Source organism: Marmota marmota, unplaced genomic scaffold (assembly GCF_001458135.2).
Source record: "Marmota marmota marmota unplaced genomic scaffold, marMar, whole genome shotgun sequence".
Taxonomy (NCBI): Eukaryota; Metazoa; Chordata; class Mammalia; order Rodentia; family Sciuridae; genus Marmota; species Marmota marmota.
The window spans coordinates 56374041-56394454 of record NW_025999900.1 but is presented as its reverse complement, the minus strand read 5'-3'; the positions used below and the strand labels follow the sequence as shown (position 1 = coordinate 56394454).

Sequence of the window (20414 nt, the reverse complement as noted above, 5' to 3'; positions counted from 1 at the left end):
GGGTCCCTCTCCTGGTGGGGGGTGTCTCCACCTGTGGTCGCCGCCGGGGTTAGCAGCCACCCCCACGGCTGGCTCCGTGGCCACCTGGTAATTACTTCCCCCCAGGAAAAGTGTCCGACCGCTAACCCTTCATTTCCCAGAGCTCCGCGCCACCGTGAGCCAAAAATTCCTTTCGGGCTCTTCCTTTCCTCCCCCCAAATCTGCGCGGCCCCTTCCCGCGAAGGGCACTGAGATCAGAACAGGCGGCCGCCGCCGAGGGAGGGGAAGAAAGCTCCCCGTGAGTGACTAGTCGGCAGAAAGAGGGACCTTGGTCGCTGGTTGGCGGGGGACCCCAGCTCTGGCGATCAAATGGCCCAACTGAGAACACAGCGGCGCCGGTAGTCCCCCAGTGGCCCAACCCTGACTAGTGGCCAGATGCACCAGCCAGGGCGCAGGCTCTTGGGGATTTAGCAGTGGGCAGAGGAAGAGCACTGACTAGGAAAGGACCCGGGCTGTGTGGCTTTGGGCCGGTGGCTGGCAGTGGCTGTGAAAGGGAGGTAAGAAATACTAAGAGGGCGGGGGCTTGAAAGGATACAAATTTGAGATGCGAGAGTTAGGCTTCGCTTCTCCCCATCCCCACCTCCCCTCCCAAAGCCCAGGTCAGCTTCCAAGAGGGAGGAAGGGAGGGAATTCCGGAGCTTGACAGTAGAAGCCGTGCGTTGTGCGAACTGGACTGTTTGCAGTTCAGAGCCCAGTTCCAGAAGCAGATGGCCTGCATTCAGATCCCACCTAAGTGCATGCTGAGCAGGTGCTCTACCACCCAGCTACATCCCCAGCCCAAACTGCCTCTTTTGAAGCTTCGGTGTCTCCTGAGAAATGGGTAGAGCTTACTTCCTAGGATGGTCATGAGATCATGCAGGTGGAGTTCTTACCTTGAACACCTCGCCATGCCCCTAAATGTCAGCTCTGAGAATTCTTGTTTTAACTGTGATATTGCACCCTGCTGGGTAAACCTCACTGTGGGGAGAGAAGACTAACAGGAAGCAGAGTGGAAAGTAACTAGCCTTCTGTGTTGGCGCCATGAGGAAGATGGCGGTGGTGGAGGAAGGACATGAGCCTTAGATTCAGAATTCCGTTTTCAGCCTTGCCAGCTGGCTGGCCTCTAATGACATACTTTACCTTTCTGAGGCTTTATAGCTCATGGAGGAGGTGGAGATAATAATATTTCACAGAATTGCATAAAAATTCAAATCCAATAACCCCACGAATGACTCTAGCACATGATAAGTCCTAAAGTGATTTGGGGTAAAAGTGATGTTTATGTTCCAGCTACCCATCGCTAAAATGAAAACCACTTTAGAAGACATTTACTTGAAAGAATGCCCATTTATTTGGCTCACAGGCCTGTGATTTGGGCAGGGCTTGGTGGGGATGGCTGATCTCTGCTCCTTTGCAGCATCAGCTGAGATGGCCTACCTGGGTCTGGAGGACCGTCTTCCATGATCACACTATACCTGTATGGCAGGCAGGTCGATCCTGGCTGTCAGTTGGGAGTGTAGCCGAAGCCATCAGCCAGGATCTTGTTTCTTTTGGGTTTTCTCACGGTGTGGTACTTGGGTTTCAAGAGCTGTGGTCTCTGAGGCCTGGGCTTGAGCTGGGACAGAGCTGCTTCCACCTTATTCTGCTGGTCAAGTTGTCACAGAGCATAGATTCCCATCTCTCAATGAAAGGAATTGCAAATAGTTTGCCATCATCCTGAGTCGACCCCAACTTGAAAGTATTCCCTGTTATTGTTATCCCCCGCTCTGGGTGCCATGAATGTCTTCATCCTTTGCAAAGATGAAGGGCTTCTTCAGGAGAGGACCAGCTGAGATCCAGATGTCCATGACAAGGGCCTGATCACCCAATCAGCGTCTCTGGTCCCCATTCAAGACTGAGGAAGCAGGTGTCCTATATGGTGGCCTCCCTAGCATCTGTTTCTCAGGAACCTCTCAGACTTCAGTCCCTGCCTCTGCCAACATGGTGCCTTTAAAACAAGGAGAAACCCGAGACAGAGTAATTTGGATTCAGGGAAATAGATTTTAGCAGGTGGCCTGGGGTTGAGTGTCAGGTGAATCTTCGCAGTTCTCAGCTCCCTGGACGAGGCTGTTTATTTTCGAGAGGGCTGCTGCCTGGGTGTTTGCGGTAACTGTTGTCATACATTATTAGTTTATTAATTGATGGGGTGGAGCAGTCTGGGTAGGGAGACAGGAGATGGTGGGGGCGGCAGGCCGGGGTTGCCATGGCAACCCCAAGGCCTGTGGTCTGTGCTGCAGGCTGCAGGCGGGAGGGATGCCCTGGGCAGCTCCAGCCTCCCCAGACCACAGACTCTCTCTCGGCTGGAAGTCTCTCTGGGGGCAGCAGGCCACCGTGGTGATGCACTTCCACGCAGGGCCGACCACCCACACCCTTCCTCTTCCTGTTGTCTCATCCATCTCCTGTCTGTCTCTCCCAGTTCATTGGCTTCTAACTGGCCTTCCAGACAGGCTGCAGGAAGAAACGAAATTTAGACTCACGCATTCATCAAACGCTGGACATGGTCAGTGTCCATTTTCCCTGCAGAGGACAAAACGGACCCAGCAACTTCTTCCCCAGAACACTTACTCTCTGGGGGTGATGGGCACTCACCATCGTACAAGGTCCCATGAATCCCAGTCACCTTTATTGAAATACATTGAACTCAGACCTCGACCTGGCCCTGTTCGCACACGACCCTAGTCTGTCTTCAGTGGTAACATTCGCCTGGCTGCGGTGAGGTAGCCTGTGGGAGGCCCTGTGCCTGGCATAGGGTGGTATGTCAAGTCACAAAAGTACCCGTGCTGCATCCCCTTGCTCACCTGTCCCCTTGGAACTGCCTGCCGTCCTCCTCCTGTGTGAGGAGAGCTGGCCCAGTTCTCCCAGCCACAGTGAGAAAACACCCAACACTGTTAGAAGTCTCAAGTCAGCCAGGGGAGGGTGAAAAGAACCCAGAGAAGGATGGGGTCCAGGCAGGGGCCATGGAGGGAAGAGAGGTTCTCCCTCTGGGTGTCGGGGAGCACTGTGTGGAGGAGGTGGGGTTGGGCCCGGGTAGGAATGCAGCCTCCTGGACTCAGCCCTAAGAGATTCTCTTTCAGCGAGAGCAGGCAGGGCCTGGAAACCTGCATTTAACAGCCCCCAGCTACGGCATCCTGATACAGGGGTCCTGAGGTTCAACTGGAAAACAGTGTTTTTGAAGAATTTGGGGGGGGGTGGGATTTGGCGTTGAAGATTGGGAAGAACATGGAGGTGGTGAGAGGAGAAAAGGAACTGAGACTGGGAAGCAGATGAGCTCCAAGTAGGACCACAGCCCAGGGTGTCAAGGACTGGGGGGCGCCTCCTTCCCTCCACTGTCGGCCTTCTGCTGTCCGCCCTCCCCTCTCAGGGTGCAGCTCAAAGCCCACCCCCCAGGCGGCTCCATCACAGCTGCCCCTGCTACACATCGCTGGTCAGTCCCTGCGGCTTTGGATTCTTTGCCCTGGACTTTGTCCTGGTTGGGGGGAGTGGAGGGCAACGTCCAGATCTCTCTCTCCTTCCTTCCCAGCCCCCCTTTCTTTCAGTTAGTAAATATTTATTAAATCCCAACCATTTGTGCAGCACAGTTTTAATCATTCTCTTTCTCAAGAGAGAAATTGGGCCTCAGCTCATGGTCCATGGCCCCTGTTAGCAGTGCAGATCTCAGGCCCCCACCCAGACCTACTGAACCGGAAACTGCACTTCAACGAGATTCCTGGAGACTGGTGTCCACACTGACAGAGAAGCGCCGCTGCATGGGGTTTTAACATGGCGTGTTGGGAGGCAGCATAAAGCCCTCAACCCAAGGTGTCCAGGTCCTACTCCCAGAACCTGTGACCAGGTTGCCTTATACTGCAAAGTGGCACCAAAGTAGCAGGTGGAAGTAAAGTTGCTAATCAGATGACCTAAGGAGCTGGCCCTATGTTCCTGGGTGGAACCCAGATTATCACAGGGTCCTTAAGAGTAAAAGCAGTGGCAAGGGGGTCAGAGGAGGAGACGTGCCGAGGGGGGCAGCAGACACGGTGCAGTGTGAGAGGACTCAGCCCACCGCCCCGGCTCTGCAGAAGCAGGATGTCCCGGCCAAGCAACATGGAAGCCTCCCCAGGGCTCCTGAGAAGGAACACAGCCTGGTTGGTGCTTTGATTTTAGCCCAGTAAGACCCACGTCAGACTTTTGACTTCCAGAATGGTAATTTAAGACATTTGTGTTCTTTAGGCCACTGAGTTTGCAGGGATTTGCTATCGTATTGATGAAACACAAATGCAGTCTAGAGCCCTGTCCTTGGAGTCAAACACCCCTGGGTTCAAATCTCAGCTGTTCTTACCAGTTATGTGACCTTGGGCAACTTGCTTGTAGCCTCTAGTTGCCTCATTTATAAAACAGGGACAGTCCTGCCACATAGGGTTGACAAGAAGATTAAACCGGAGCGTATTCAGAGGGTGCTCACCACAGTGCCTGGCCACAGCACATGCTCAGGAAGTGGTAGTGGCCCCTGGCACGCTGATTTGCTCTAGGCCCTCTAACACCAGGAGGGCCTTGGGTAGGTTCTCTGATCCTCCTCCTCTTGGTCCTTGGGACTTCCAGCAGAGCCACCCTTAGTTCAGACCTGTCCCCTTTCAAACCTGCAACAATGCGGCACCACCAGATGTCCAGGTGACCTTTGCAGCAGCTCCTGGGTGTGAGCATGTGCCACAGTGTCAGGCTGCTGCTGGGGACACAAGTCAGCAAAGGCCCCTACAGCCGAACTGCAGCTGGCTGGTTAAAGGCCCGGCTTATATTCCTCCACACCCCTAGAGCGCCTCTGAGGCCTCCACCCCAACTAACCCCAAGTCAGTAAGTGATCTGAGCAACTCACAGCTGATGGGGATGGCCTGGCACTCGGTAACTGCGGTCTACCAAGGGGCCTGCCCATCCTGTGCCCTATCCAGGGGAGCCAGATGGTGGGGCAGGAACTTCAGGCCCGAGGGATGCCATCACCACCACCAGCACCAGCACCAGGACATCCCCACTAACTCTCTTTGAGGACCTACTAAGTGTAGGCCCCACGGGGACCTCATATCCCTTGACTCTCACAGAAGCCCACTGACATGTGACTCTCAAGGTTCCAGAGCCAGGAAGTCACAGCCTTGGCATTTTACCTCGAGGTCTGGGCCAGATCCCCTGCTCTTCACCTCTATCCCATGTGACCATGGAGTTGCTATCACATGCTGGAGGCCTTGCATGGTGCCACCAGCTTGGAGCAGACCCCCAGGTCCTCTCTAAGCTGGCTCCCAGGCTGCCCAGAAGGGGAGCCAATAGGGGTCTGAAGGCCTTGTGGCCTCAGATCCTGCTGTGGCCCTGAAAGCAGCCCCAGCACAGCTGAGAAAAGCCCACAGCCCTTCAGAGCCAGGCCCAGGAGCATCACAGGGACGTCCAGGGCTCAGGCCAACCTCGGGGGCTGCCACCCCAGTGGGAATCCATGGTGTCTCGTGACTGTCATCACTGGGGTGGGGGAGGGAGAATATGAAGGAGAAGGTAAAACAAGTGGCACGCTGAGTTGCTCTAGGCCCTTCTCTAACACCAGTTCAGGCCCTTCTGTCTTCCTGAGATGGCAGGAGCTACAGGGGTAGGTAGGTGGGGCCCAGACTCGGGCTTCTCACCCTTCACTGAATCCCACCTCTGCTCAGGGGCCACGTCTTAGATTCTGCCACTTTGGGCTGAAGGGCAGAAGCTTGGAAGTTGGGCACATGGTTTCTCTTGAAACTGCAGTTTCATGATAGGCCCACTATTTTAAAAATTCTAAAAATTTTTTTAGTTGTTGATGGACCTTTATTATATTTATTTCTATGCAATGCTCAGAGTTGAACCCTGTGCCTCACACGTGCTAGGCAGGGCTGAGCCACAACTCCAGTCCCCACTATTTGTCTTAGTTGTAGGATTTTTGGAGACGTTTGGGGCGGGGTGGAGGTAGGGGCCTCCATGACCCCTGTGACCACTGCATCATATCACTAGTACTACTAGTCCAACCTTCCTGTTTTAGGTTAAAAACAAAAACCTAGCACCCAAGAATATGGCGTGGGCATTGTGGGCATTTGCTGATGCAAATAAAGCTGAAGTCGGCCGCACCCCTCCAGCTGCATCCTGGAGGCCCAGTGGGGAGGGAAGGTGGGGGGTCCTTGGCCTGGAGATGGGGAGGTCTCCTGCTTCAGGGGAGGCTCCGTGCTTCTGCTGGGAGGGGTCCTGGGCAGCCTGGGGTACTTGCTGGTCCCTGGGGGTGTTGAGGGGAAGAGGGGCTCAGTGCCGTACTGTTCCTACAGGTGTAGACGGTGATGGTGTAGATGACCTGCGTCTGTGTGTCCTGTTAGGCTGGGCCACCCTGTGAAAAGAGTCAGAGATGTCCTCTTTGGTGGGCGTGACCTGGGGTATCCAGGCAGTCACCATCAGTCTGGCCTCCTATCCCCCAGTCTTCTCATGTGACATCAGGGAAAGACAACCACACCCCATAACTCAGGAATCGCGTCTGTGTCCAAGTGCAGACTACTCACAAGCCTTGTTGTCACTTGAGGCAATCGATATAAGGGACAGTTGAAAAAGGCCTGCTGTGTGGCAGCATTTACTGGGAGGGACCCCCTACGGATGCAGTCCCCTGACTTTAGAGAAGACAGGTCAGCAGATCACCTGACGCAGCAGGGAGAACTCATGTCCCTGGGGCCCCATGCACATGGGTTTCCTGGCTCCCGAGGACCCTTCCCAAGAGCCTACCTTGGAGGGAGGGAGTCGAGGCGAAAGGGCAAGGTGCCAGAAGCCAGCGTCTTCCACCATGGCTCTGCCATCTTCGCCTGCCAGGTCCTGGCCCAGCGCCTGTGCCCCTCTGTGAATCGAAGGCTGGGTAACCTGCAGGGGGCTTAGCACCAGCCTGTGCTTCCAGAGCGGAGCCAGGATTGGTGAGTGCTCCCGAGGGGCGGAGCCCTGGCGCGGTCCCTGCTTCCCTCCATGGTTTGGAAAACTGAGCTTCCCTTATTTCTGCAATAAGCCTTCACCCCATTGCCCTATTGGCCTGCAGACACATCTCGGCCTCCCCCACAGCAGTGGCTCCCCACCCTAGTGGCACTAGAGCCATCCAGGGAGCTTTCTACAACATTGGTGCCTGCACACTTCAATTAGCCCGGGGTGGGGCCAAGGCCAGCTTGTTCTTATAGGCTCTGGGGTATTTTCTAAGGCATGTGGTCAGAGCTGAGACCCACTGACCCAGATGTTGGTAGCTGCGGGCAGGGGGTGGTAACAGCTTAAGGGCCCCAGTGAAAACAGCTTCCTCCCTCCTTTCTTGTTGCCCCTTTGTCCTTGCTGGTGTCCACAATGCAGCGGTGATGGTGATGTGTGCTAGGTCCCCGGGTGTGGGTCTGAATGGCTCCTGTGAGGACTCCATGTCCCTTCTCTCCTGGTATCCGGCGGGTGCCCAGAAGTGGTTAGAATTAGTGCACCCCAGTCCTCCTGTGCCCACCCACTCCCCAGAGGCGCCCGCCCCACTTGGGTCTTAGCATTCCAGCTGCGCGGCTCACGGAAAGTGCAGGAGGATGGAGATGCGTGGAGAGATCCGCTCTGCCGCCCTCATCCTTCTGCCGGCTGCGGTTCCCCGGCAACCGCCCAGCCTGACTCCAGATTGGAGTTCACATGATCCTGCTCAGCTCGGGAATGGGCAGCCTCCAGCCGGGGGGTTTTCTAGACAGAGCTGGGAGGTTGGGTCTGCGCGTAATCGCGGGAGAAAGAGCCTGTCCCGGCGAAGGGGTCACCCCGGCTCCAGCTGTGGCAGGAGCCCAGCAGGGCGGGCAGAATCCGAGCAGCCTCGTCCCAACTCCCCACCCCCTAGAGGACGCCCTCCCTTCGGATTCCAGGAGTAGCCGAGGCTGGACTTTGCTGCCTGCCCCTCTCCTGACTGCAGAGACCACACTGCCTTCCCCGGGGAGCCAGAGCCTCCAACAGAGGCTGGGCAGTGCAGGACCGGCCCATTGGTGGATCAGGAAGTCAATCTCGTAGCTCATGACCTGCATTTTAAAAATTGAAACAGAACAGAAAATATCAGAATGCATGGGCAGTAGTGGGGTAAGTGTTGCTTGGGGAAGTTCACTTCTCTGGGTGTATGTGTGTGTGTCCATGTCCCAGTGTGCTGGGTCAAGTGCACAGCATGTTTCCTGCTATAGTTTGTGGTCCAAAAAGCTTAAAGGCAGCCCCTCCAGTGCATGGGCGCCTGGGTTCTGGGTTCTGGGTTCAGATTCCCTCTGACTTGCTGTGTGAGCTTGGGGCGCTTCTGTGTCTAGCCTCTGTGGGTCTCCGATTCTGGGAAATGGGTTCATATGACTCATGGGGACTTTGTGAACCCTAAGAAGACGGAAATTTCAGGCCATTCCAAGGACTTCAGAAATGAGACCCTATTGTCTTGTGGGAGTGAGGCTCTGCCAGGTAAAGATGGGACTGAGGAAAAAGGCAACCTGACTCCTGCACCTCCCTTAGAGGGACATAGTTTCTGATTTTGAGCCCTTTTAGGAAAGGAAATGGCCAGCCCCAGGGAGTGGAAGCTGGGCCAGCAGGAAACTCCCCAGCTCTGAGGGCTGGGGACCCCCTCGAGCCATCCCTAACGTGAGTAGCTGTCTGCGGGTCTGAGTGTACCATGGGAACGGGGTGGGGAGGTAGGTGCTGCTCAAACCCAGCACCTAGGCTTCTCCACCCCTGACTTGGACCCTGCAAGAGACCCCAGCCCCTGTCAAGGAGGCATTTCCTCCTTCTGGGGGCTTAGTTTCTCTTGGTCTTTGAAGTCCTCCGAGACCCCCATGCTGATTAGCGTTTGTCTAAGGATGTGCTTCCAGGCGTGAGTCACTTGCTGCAGTTTTTCTCAGTTTCTTAGCTGGATGGTAAACTGTCCTTTTGATTCTTTTCCACCACCCCCTCCCTGGTGGGAGACCAGGGATGAGGCTAGGTTTTCTTTCCTCCGAGGTTGGGTGGAGCGTCCTCCAGGTTCAGGGGGTTAGCCCAGGACCTCACCTGCTGGTTCTTGTGGTGACTTCCTGGGGCCTGGAGTTTGAGCCTTGGGGTGGAGGGTGGTTGCTGCCGTCATCCTGTTAAGTGGTCAGAGAGCAAGGTTTAAAGGAGAGTGTGGGCCGGTCCAAGTTCAAGACCCAGCCTGCTGCCACGTCCCAGCTGTGGAATCTTAAGCAGGTTGGTTCATCTCTCTGAGCCTCGGTTTTTCCATCTGTGAAGTGGGGGCTGATGAGCGTGGCATGGTTGAACGTATAGAAACACACCTGGCAAGCGCAGGGCTCTGGACAGGCGTGGCCTGGCTTCCCACCCCTTTGTTTTCCGCTTGGAGAACTCTCTGCGTCCAGTGTGGATCAGAGTTCTTCAGAAGACCAGGAAGGGAAGGGACACTCCCCGCAAGGCATAGTTTCCATCTGGGGTGCCTGTCCTTGGGGAGAGCTGGATGTGAGAAGACTGAGTGATAAAGCAGGACCCTCTGTCCAGCTCAGGGAGCCCAAGCAGAGAGCCACGGAGATTCTGCCTTCTCACTTTCCTGTTTAATTAAGGCCATCTCTGATCCGGCCCCAAAATCTCTACCACTCACCCATCCCCCACCCATCTACTTACCCACTCATCCATCCCCCACCCATCAACCTGTTCACTACCCATCTACCTACCCACTCACCCATCCCCCACCATCTACCTACCCACTCATCCATCCCCCACCTGTCCACCTACCTATTCACCCATTCCCCACCCACCAACCTGTCCACTCACCCATCCCCACCCATCTACCTACCCACTCACCCATCTTCTGCCCATCTTCTTACCCATTCACCCATCCCCTTCTCATCCACCTGCCCATCTATCCATCTGTCCGCCCATTAACTTGTCCATCCAGCCATCTACTCCGGCTCATCACCCTATCCATCAGTCTATCCATCCATGCATCCACCTAGCACCCACCCACTCACTGACCCTTCCACCCATTTATCTATCCACCCATCCACTCATCCATCTGTGCACTACTCCTCACCATCAGTGTACCCGCCCACCCACCCTTCTAACAAAATCATTTTTGAGAGCCTGAAGGACCAGGTACTGAGGAGCTCTCAGATTTGTCCCCACTGTTCCCCACTCTAATTAGCTGTCAGTTGCTCCAACTTCTCCTTGTCCCCTCCCTGGCCGTGCCTGCCTCATCCCTAGATCCTGGCATGCCAAGCTACTCTCAGTTCCCCAAAGGTACTCATTCTCTCCCTCTCACACTTGATGTGTTGCTCACGTTTTCCACAGACAGAAACTCCCCTCTGCTTGGGCAGCCCTTCCTCCTTTTCTTGGTCATAGCTTAACTGCTGTTGCTCAGAGCAGGCTTTCCTGACTGGGTAAGGCCAATGGACTCCCATCAAATCCATGCTCTTCTTATGAGCATGTTTCTTTTTTCTTCTCTCCTGCCTCCTAAGGCTAAAAGCAACTTGGCTCTAGTATGGAGTGGAGTGCCTTCTGTATAATAGATGGTCAACGAGTATTTGTTATATGAATGAATATGTGGATAGATGAGTGGATGGATGGATAGGCAGGTGCATGGGCAGATGGGTGCATGGGTGCATGGATGGGTGGATGGACAGACGGATGGGTGGATGGTTGAGTGGGTTAATGGAGGATTGTAGAGCCCCCAAAGCAGTGTATGACTTGGGTTAGATTTGTATCTTAGAGGACAGCTTTGAGGTGGTGAAATGGAGACAGGAAGCCCAATAGGAGGCTGTTGCTGTGACTCTGGGAGGAGTCTTGAGCAAGCCCCTCTAGGGTGCTGGTAAAGAGGAGATGAGTGTGGCCGACACTTAGGAGACAGAAATGGCAGAATCTGGTAATGAACTTAATGCTGCAGCTGAGGACGAAGGAGGAAGCTGAAGGCCAGTTATCCTACCTGAACAATGGGGCAGGTGGGGACATCCCTTCCAAGGGCAGGTACGTGGAGAAAGCGATGGACCCAGCGTTTGCTCATTTTCCAGGCCCACCCTTTTCTCCACATATCTGTTTTGTGAGGGCAGGAGCTGCCTGTGCAGCCTTCAGCCTGGGTGGAGGCCTGGGCTCATCTGGGCACGATGGGGTTGGGATTGCAGAGGAGATGCCATCCCACAGAGAGTGTGTGGCAGGGGAGATGCCCGCAGCACCCACTGGACACCATGTGTGTGGCAATAATTGGTGTGTGTGGCATGTGGCATTCCTGTCTTCCGAGCTTGGAGGTGCCCTGAGGCTGGGAGCCCCTTCTTGTTTGTCCCTCCTGTCTGGCCTGCTGTCGTGAACATTGTACCTGCTCCACAAATTCTCATCCCAGTATGAAAGTACTAGACTACCTGGCCAGCTGCTCTCTCTCTCTGGACCTCAGTTTCCACAGAGCTGTTGTGAAGATGGGACAAGAGGACAGAAGTGAAATGCTCTGTAAACAGTAAGACTTTGCAAATAAGAGTATAGGCACTTGGACAGTTTCAGTCACTGTTCCTTGAGAGCCTAAATCAGGCCCAGGGCCCTGTCCCAGTCCTGCTCACAGGTTCTGCTGGGCTCTGGCACCTCAGCTGCCCTGCATTGGGAACACACACAGGACATGTGAATCTTCTAGACTCTCCTAGTGCCTTGCTACTCAAAGTGTGGTCCATGGCTCAGCAGCCCAGCTACATCTGCCTCACCCAGGAGGTTGTTTGAAATCTAAAACCTCAGATCCACAGAGTCCAGAAACTGGAGGATGAGGCTCTACAATCTGTCTCAACAAACTTCTGGGGGATCAAGAGGGGAATCCAAGTTCAAGAACTGCTAGTCTTTTTTGCTCCAAAATGAACGCAGGCAGTGCTTTAACCTCACTGTAGTGAATGCTTCTTCTTGGCTCTGAAGACTTGAATATTTCTGACTTTGGTTACCAGATTTAACTAACTGCTGCCTAGAAAAGAGGAAGCTGAGAACCATCACCCTGCCCCGCCCAGCCCACACGTCCACACACTCACCACCAGCAAACAGCAGACTTCAGGCCTGGTGACTACCCGGGAATTTCCAAGACCTGACAGGACATGTTTTCAGGGTGGCCTCGTTATCCCTATTTTATCGCAGTTGGGGAACCTGTGTTTATGATTGGGTTGTACCTGCCTGCACTCCCTTCCTCTCGGCACCAGAATATAGAAGTGAAAGACAAACACAGAAAACTCCAAGTGCATGATGGGCAGGGGTGTAAAAAGGTACAGCCACTATGGAACACAGTAGGTTGGCCCCTCAAATAACTGAACGCAGCACCCCGCAAAGATCCAGCAATTCCAACCCTGGGCATATGCCCTAAAGAACTCAAGGTGGGGAACTTGGAGAGATCTGTGCATGTCCAAGCTCAGAGCAGCAGCGTTTGGAATAGCCAAAGGCAGAGGAAACAATCCGAATGTCCCCTGATGAATGGACACATGAGTAACAGGTGGTGTGTGCATATGTGAGCATTTTATTCAGCCCTAAAAAGGCAGGAAATCCTGGCACATGCTACAACGTGGTGAATCTTGAAGACATCATACTGGATGAGAAAAAGCCAGGCACAGAGGACAAACCCTGAGTCCTCTTGCTCCAAGGACCTAGGTAGTCAGGTCAGAGTCGGAGAATGGAAGGTGGCTACCGGCCTGGGGAGTTAGTATTTAATGGGTACAGAGTTTTGCTTTGTAAGATGAAGAGCGCTGGGAGGAGGGAGGGAGGGCGACGAGGGTGGTAGACAGTGCAAACTCTCTGAATCCCACAGAACTGTTCTCTTCAACTGGTCAGGATGGCAAGTTTTATGTTGAGTGTGTTTTGCCACAATTAAACCCACAAGAAGCACCCTCTCCGTCACCATCACAGGGGTTCCAGGCTGTGTCCTAGAAAGGAGAAGAAAGGTGAATCCAACCGGGGGTCCAGGTAGGGGCTCAGGTGGGGCATGGAGTCCTGGGTTCTGGCGTTGACGTGACACTCCCTTCCTCAGGCTAGCTGGGGCAGGTCACTTCCTCTTTTGAACCTCAGGTTCCTCACCTGGAAAGTGGGAACTGGCATTCATTGACTGGTTCTAGAAGAAGCTACACAATTCAAGCGATGGGGAGACAGCAGCAAGCAGGTGGGTGAGGCCTCTAGCGGAAGACAAGGAGCAGTGACCGGCAGATAAATAAACAAGATGGCCAGAGGCGCTGCGCAGAGCAGCCACAGGGTGATGGGCGGTCAGAAGCCCAGATCTGGCAGAAAAGGTGCTGGCACTGTGGCGGGGGTTGAGTGGGGAGAACCTCAGGAAGAGGCTCAGCACGTGCAGTGACCACGGCAGGTGGCTGAGGCACAGAAAGCTGGCCAGCCATGGCTGCAGCGTGTGGGCGGTAGGTCAGGTGGTGGGAACTGGAGTCAGGTGGTGTGGGCCTTGGAGACCTGGTGAGGGTTGGGTTTTCCTCCAGGTGTGACAGGAGCTGTCTCACAGGGATCTGGCCTGTGTTTTAGAAGGCTCGCTGTGGCTGCCATGAGTGGGGGGCTGCGTGGGCAAGGTGGGCGCAGAGCTGGAGGGGAAGGGGAGCACTGAGGGAGGGGGTGAGCTTCAGGGAATGAGCTCATGGTGGGGGCAATGTGGGTGGAGGGCTGGGGAGGAAGAGGAGGGGGGCTTGGCCCTGGAGGGAGAGGCAGGGATTGGGGTGCAGGTAACAGAGGGTGTGGCTTTGGACCAGACCCATCTCTTGCTCATTTTATGAACACTTATGAAAGCTACTGTCCCTTTATCCAGGAACAAGGAATATACAGTAGTGTCCCCTTATCCAAGGGGTACGCTCCCTGGTGGATGCCTAAAGTCACAGATAGTACCGAGCCATGGATTCGCTACGTATTTCCCGTACATACATAAGTACCTTAAAGTTTAATTTATAGATTAGGCACAGGAAGAGAAGAACAATAACTACTAACAAAATAGAAATGTAATAGCTCTACTGAAATCAAAGTTACGCAGGTCTCTCTCACTATCTAGCCGTGCTGGGCTCACCCATCTTCTTAACCACAGCCAACTGTGGGTAAGAGAAACCAGGGATATGGAAACCACGGATAAGGGGGCTACTGTGCTTGGATAGTTACTAGGTGGAGCGTGATTTCAGAGAAACTCCTCCCTCCTCCACAGACTCCCAAGTCCTATGGGTCTCCAGCCCCTTCCTTCCCAGCAGCGCCCCCTGCAGGAGCTGGCAGGAAGGAGGCTGTGGAGGGAGGCAGCAGGCGGGGGCGGGGCAAGTGGAGGAGAGCTTGGCTCTGGAGAGAGCTACCTGGGAGATGGAGTCCAGTGGCCTGAGGCTTGATCATGACTCTGAGGGCTTTCCCCCAGGGCCCGTGGGTCTCAGCCTCACTGTGAAGTGCAGGAGGGCAGGATTGATATCTGAGGGCTGCTTAGTTCTGACCCCACCTGTTGAGAATCTCCAGCCCTGTAGGTGGAAACGTCTCATTGGGGGTCCACATCAATTATCGGCTGAGGGTGGAGCGAAAAAATCTTTACCCCTCTGCAAAGGCACACAGTACATAAGGAGAAACACAGGGGATCTGCTATTGAGGTTTCAGGGGAGGGTGGTTAGACGATAAAATGTCAAAGGCCCTTTCAAGGAGTGATAGGGAACAAAGGTTGAAAAAAATGCTGATTGAGACCCCATGAGATTTTTTTCAGCTGAGAGCGTAGTATTCAATCAATAGAGTCATTCTGACCTTTATCACTTTGATATGTTAATTGTAGGCTTACAACAAAACATTTTATTCTATCTTGTTCCATTTTTTTTTTGTGTGTGTGAGTGTGTGTATCCAACATCCTCTTTGTGAAATTCTCCACGATGTCAGTTTTCCACTCGTTCTAGAGGGGTCACCACCTTTGACTCCTGTCCTAGCCCCGTCGTGCTCTGCATTTCCCTCCCATCACTTGGTATGGTCCTGACACCGACCCCTGAGGGCAGGTGTCCATAGCTCTATGTTCCAGGTGAGGAAACTGAGGCTCAGAGAAGGTAAATGTGGCGCAACCTGGCAGTGGCTGGCCTGGCCTGGCACTCTTTGCTGAGAAGCACCCAGGAATCCGGCAGTGACCTTGGGGAAGCTCTGCTTCTGTTTCTTACCAGAGAAAACTAGTATGTAGACAAGGCTGAGCCTTTTCTGATGCTGTCTGGAGAGGGCCTGGGGTCTGTGACCTCAATCATTTTTTTTTTTTTTTTTTAGAGAGAGGATGGTACCAGTAATTGAACTCAGGGACACTCAACTACTGAGCCACATCCTCATTCCTATTTTGTATTTGATTTAGAGACAGGGTCTCACTGAGTTGCTTAGTGCCTTGCTAAGTTGCTGAGGCTGGCTTTGAACTCACGATCCTCCTGTCTTAGCTTCCCGAGCCACTGGGATTACAGGTGTGTGCCACCACACCCAGGTGTGACCTCAGTCTTAATGGACCTAATTAATACACTCCCAGAGTGACGTTTATTGCTGTAGACAAGGACCCTCACTTTTGCATATAAGTTGTGATTGATCTTTGGAGAGCTGGGGTCAGGATGGGCTCCTGCTCCAAGGATCTCCTGATCTCACTTGATACACTGAGGGACCGGGAAAATAAGAAAGGGACAGAGAATAAGGAAAGACAGAAAAGGGGACGGGGAGCCATATGCCATGTAACCCATTCAGATATTCTAGTTGCATTGAAGTTGATTGGCTGGTTACCTCCTCCTCTTCTTCATCTTTTGCTATCAGGGATTGAACCCAGGGGTACTTAACCACTGAACCACATCCCTAGCCCTTTTTACTTTTTGTTTTGAGATAGGGTCTCATTAAGTTACTTAGGGCCTTGCTAAGTTGCTGAGGCTGGCCTCAAACTTGCAATCCTCCTGCCTCAGCCTCCCAGGTTGCTAGGCATGTGCCGCCACACCTGGCAGCTGGTTCCTCTTCTAAATGAAATCAGTACAGCATGTATAACAGTGCCTGACACACAGTAGGCACTCTATAAATAGCTACTATTATTCTAAGCCTTTTCCGACCTTTGACTTGCAGGACCTCACCGGCCACCAGTGATGCCCAGCCCTTGATGTAACTTGAGCCCCACCTTCTCTCAACAAGATGGCAGTGGGGAAACTGGCCTAGTCCCTGAGCCCATGAGGGGTGAGACCCCTTCTGGTCCAAAGATGAGAAACATCACTGTGGATAACTCCTCGCTGAGCTGCACCATTGACCACACCATCCACCAGACGCTGGCCCCGGTGGTCTACATCACGGTGCTGGTGGTGGGCTTCCCGGCCAACTGCCTGTCCCTCTACTTCGGCTACCTGCAGATCAAGGCCCGGAACGAGCTGGGCGTGTACCTGTGCAACCTGACGGTGGCAGACCTCTTCTACATCTGCTCGCTCCCCTTCTGGCTGCAGTACGTGCTGCAGCATGACCACTGGTCGCACGGGGACCTGTCCTGCCAGGTGTGCGGCATCCTCCTGTACGAGAACATCTACATCAGCGTGGGCTTCCTCTGCTGCATCTCCATCGACCGCTACCTGGCCGTGGCCCACCCTTTCCGCTTCCACCAGTTTCGCACGCTGAAGGCGGCCGTGGGCGTCAGCGTGGTCATCTGGGCCAAGGAGCTGCTGACCAGCGTCTACTTCCTCATGCACAAGGAGGTGATCGAGGACGAAGACCGGCACCGCGTCTGCTTTGAGCACTACCCGATCGCGGCCTGGCAGCGCAGCATCAACTACTACCGCTTCCTGGTGGGCTTCCTCTTCCCCATCTGCCTGCTCTTGGCCTCCTACCAGGGCATCCTGCGGGCCGTGCGCCGGAGCCACGGCACCCAGAAGAGCCGCAAGGACCAGATCCAGCGGCTGGTGCTCAGCACCGTGGTCATCTTCCTGGCCTGCTTCCTGCCCTACCACGTGCTGCTGCTGGTGCGCAGCCTCTGGGAGGCCAGCTGCGAGTTCGCCAAGAGCATCTTCAACGCCTACCACTTCTCCCTGCTCCTCACCAGCTTCAACTGCGTGGCGGACCCCGTGCTGTACTGCTTCGTCAGCGAGACCACCCACAGGGACCTGGCCCGCCTCCGCGGAGCCTGCCTGGCCTTCCTCACCTGCTCCAGGGCCAGCCGGGCCAGGGAGGCCTACCCGCTGGGCGCCCCGGAGGCCTCTGGGAAAAGCGGGGCCCAGGGTGAGGAGCCCGAGTTGTTAACCAAGCTCCACTCGGCCTTTCAGAACCCCAACTTGCCCAGAGTGGGAGGGTCCCCGATGGGCGGGCTGGCCTAGCCGGGTCACCCACGTAGGGGCTACATGAGCCCGGAGCCTTTAGCCCAGGGGACTGTGGTCCTGAGCTTGCTCGCAGGCTGCCTCCGCTTCCACATGCAGGTGCCTCTTTCTGCTGGGGGGAATGGTGGGCCTGGGCCGCAGCCCTGAAGCCTGCTCTAGCTGGCCGAGCCCAGGGGCCCTGTTGAGTGTGGGAATAAGCCCCCTCTGCCCCTCGCTGGAGCTGCTGGAGGGAGCAAGACAGTGAACGGTCACTTCCAGGTTTGCCAAGAGCAGTTGGCATGGGGGTGTGGAGTGTGAGGGCCTAGGAGGGGACAGTGGGGACCTGGGTCTTCCAGGGCCACTGTTTTCACAGACGACACCTGTCCAAATGTACCGCTGTTACCTGATGACAGGACACACAAAGCTGTATTGTCACCATTAACACTTAAGGCCCACTGCACAATGGGGTGGGCAGGGAAGTCTGGAAGGGGAGACGTAAGGTGAGGCATCGGAGGCCGCGAGGTGGACATAGGGACAGTAGTGGAGTCACAGGCAGGGGAGAAACCCCAGCTCCAGCCACCCCGCGCCTTTATAGGGACGGTCAAGCAGATTGCTCAGGCCTGCAGGACACACTCCAGGGCTCCCCAGAGAGATGCCCGGGGCCTCCAAATAGTCAGAACCGAAGCTCGGGTGTGGGAGCTGGGCCTGAACCAGAGCGTCCTCAACAAGTTCCTGACACACATTTCTCCTAATTAGCTTTCTGTGTCCATCTGCCCAGAAGTGCCAGGTCAGGAGTCCAGGGTGCAGAGAGAAGAGTTAAAATGCCAGGGTCTTCATGACAGTTATATGCCAAGACACACAGCTGAGGTTGGGTTCATGGGACTGCTAATGGTGTCCCCTTCCCTGCCACACATACTGTAGAGAGTCCAGCAGTCTCAGATAGGTGGGCAGCATTCTCTCAGAGTTCTACAACAACCACACACACACACCTCTCAGCCACAGGCCTGGGGCACATCTCCACTCTGGTCTTAATGGCTCCTTCGACCAGGAAGAGAGGTGGCCTGGAGCTCACCATACCTGTTCTCCATCCCTGATCCTCTCCCAGGTGTCCCATCTCATCTACCTGGAGAGGATAGTGGGCCCTCAGGACTACATAGCCCAGGGCACTGATAGTCCTTTTCTGTCCTGGAGGGCTGGGTATAGGGCTCATCTCTCCTGCAGCTTTACACTGGCCATTTTGGAAACTTTTGCAGCAAAGTTTCTGCTCCCTGAGTGCCCCACCCCCCATCATTAAAGGTCTTTGGAGAACATCTGGGAGGAGTCCCATGTCCAGCCTCACCCCAGGGACACGGCTTCTACAATGTGCCAAGCACAGCCCTGCCCAGGTGAACAAACCAAGGGCCAGAAGAGCCACTTGCTGCCCCAGGAGACCTGCACCCTTACAGAGATGCCAGCCCTTTACACTGCGGGTTGGGGGTCCAGGACCAGCTCTCCCTTCCCAGGGCATAGGCTTTGAATCCCTTGAAACCAAGAGGCTCAGTAGGCTGAATCCTGGACTAGAACGACGGGCAGGAAGTAGGTAGAAGTTTTCTGGAATCAGAAGAATCAGTAGATTATTTCTGGAATCTACTACAGGGTGGGGGAGGACAGCGAAAATGCCATCCTCAATCTTCCTCCCTCTTCTCCCCAGACTCCAAGAGGTTGATCCTCTACCCTGTGTTTCCTAACCCTCTGTGTTAGTCAGCTTTTTTGTGTCTGTGACTAGAATAACCAACAAGAGCAACTTAGAGGAGGAAAAGCTTATCTGGGGTTTCCAGTTAATGAGGTCTCAGTCCATAGACGGCCAACTCCATGGCTCTGGGCCTAAGGCAAAGAGCACACCATGCGGGAAGGACCCAGCAGCAGAAAGCTGCTCCCCTCTTGGTGGAGTCGGGAAGCAGAGACAGAGAGCAAGGAGGAAGGAGTCTCAGGGACGATGCACCCTTCCAGGACATGTCCCCAGTGACCCACCTCCTCCAGCCGAGCCCTACGCCCCAGTTAGCGGTCAGTCAGTCCATTCAAACTAGGATGGACTGACTAGAGTCTAGCCCTCATAATCTAATCAGTTTCCCTCTGAATATTCCTGCATTTACAGGTGCCTTTGGGGGACACCTTGTATTCAAACCATAACACCTTCTACCAGAGGTACCCAGAGGCAGATAGCCTGTGATGGATGTGCCCCAGGGAAAGGTGGTGACTGTGGTCCCAGAGCTGCACTTGGCTTTGACTGGGCAGCCCCTGCTCCAGCTCCTTCTCGAGGACCTCCAATGACCCCGGAGGTCCTCTTCCCCTTCCTGAAGGAGGAAGGGACCAGGTTTAATGGTGACAGAAATACCTGCACAGCCAGGAAGAGCCCAGCCCAGGATCTTTCTGGGGCAGTGGCATCAGTTGATCTCTCCTGGGCCCTTTGTCCACTGGCATGGACTGGGATGGACTGAGGGCTGTTCCATTTACCATCAAGAGTTGTATTTTTGTATCATCCTCCCTTTTATGCCAATTACATGTGCGTTGGATGGTGTGATGGATTTATGTAGCATTCAGTCTGTAAATAAAGCCAAGTAACCAGGAGTGGGCAGCAGTCCTTATGGGGGAGGGGGGTCTTCCAACCCCAGAGGAATCTAGAGGGTTCTTGAAGCACCCAAGCAGAAGAAGTTCCAGGACTGACCTTCTCAGAGAAAGGCTAGAGCAATTGGAGGATTTGCTCTTGACCACGCAACAGGTGGTGAAGGTACTTCCTTAACGACCGATGTTGTTGGGGAGGCCCACAGTTGACCGGCCTCTTCAGGCTGGAGTATCCTCTAGGCAGTGGTGGACTCCATGGACTCCAATCAGTAAGGATTAACTGCTATCCTTGGAAACATATGTTTTGATTTTGGCCACTTACTTCTCTGGATCAGGCTCCTGGAGTCCTGGAGTATTCCGGAAGAGTGGATCCTTCTTCCAAACAGACTTAAGTAAGAACCTTATTGGGGATTAAGATTCTTTTCTCTCCCAAGAAGGGGTGGTAGAAAAAGTCCATCTGGTTTGGACTGAAGGTGGCAGAAGCCATTAAAATTCCTTTCTTACTCACTCGTATTGCTTAGCAAGACAGGGGCTCATCTTCCTGTT

General features: G+C 54.4%; 1 protein-coding gene and 1 long non-coding RNA gene across 8 annotated transcripts in view; one reads left to right on the top strand and one right to left on the bottom strand.

The window, feature by feature from the left end:
* The window catches only part of Gpr68 (G protein-coupled receptor 68), a 21076-nt gene extending 1202 nt beyond the window's left edge, over positions 1–19874 (top strand). For 2 of the 7 annotated variants that reach the window (XM_048799202.1, XM_048799200.1), the window contains exon 2: positions 16060–19874. In XM_048799202.1, the coding sequence (XP_048655159.1) occupies positions 16161–17288 (1128 nt within the window). In that variant the 5' untranslated portion in view covers positions 16060–16160 and the 3' untranslated portion in view covers positions 17289–19874. Of the gene's footprint in view, positions 1–266; positions 537–7989; positions 8128–9058; positions 9238–12848; positions 13145–16059 lie in introns of those variants that run through there. The other 5 variants (XM_015494771.2, XM_048799201.1, XM_048799199.1 and 2 more) reach the window with 5 other exon arrangements.
* On the bottom strand, positions 1351–7288 carry LOC125615345. Its single transcript, XR_007345946.1, has 2 exons — positions 6790–7288; positions 1351–6403 (listed from the first exon to the last, which is right to left on the bottom strand). It is a non-coding gene; the product is annotated as an uncharacterized LOC125615345 (long non-coding RNA).
* Positions 19875–20414: the final 540 nt, after the last annotated feature.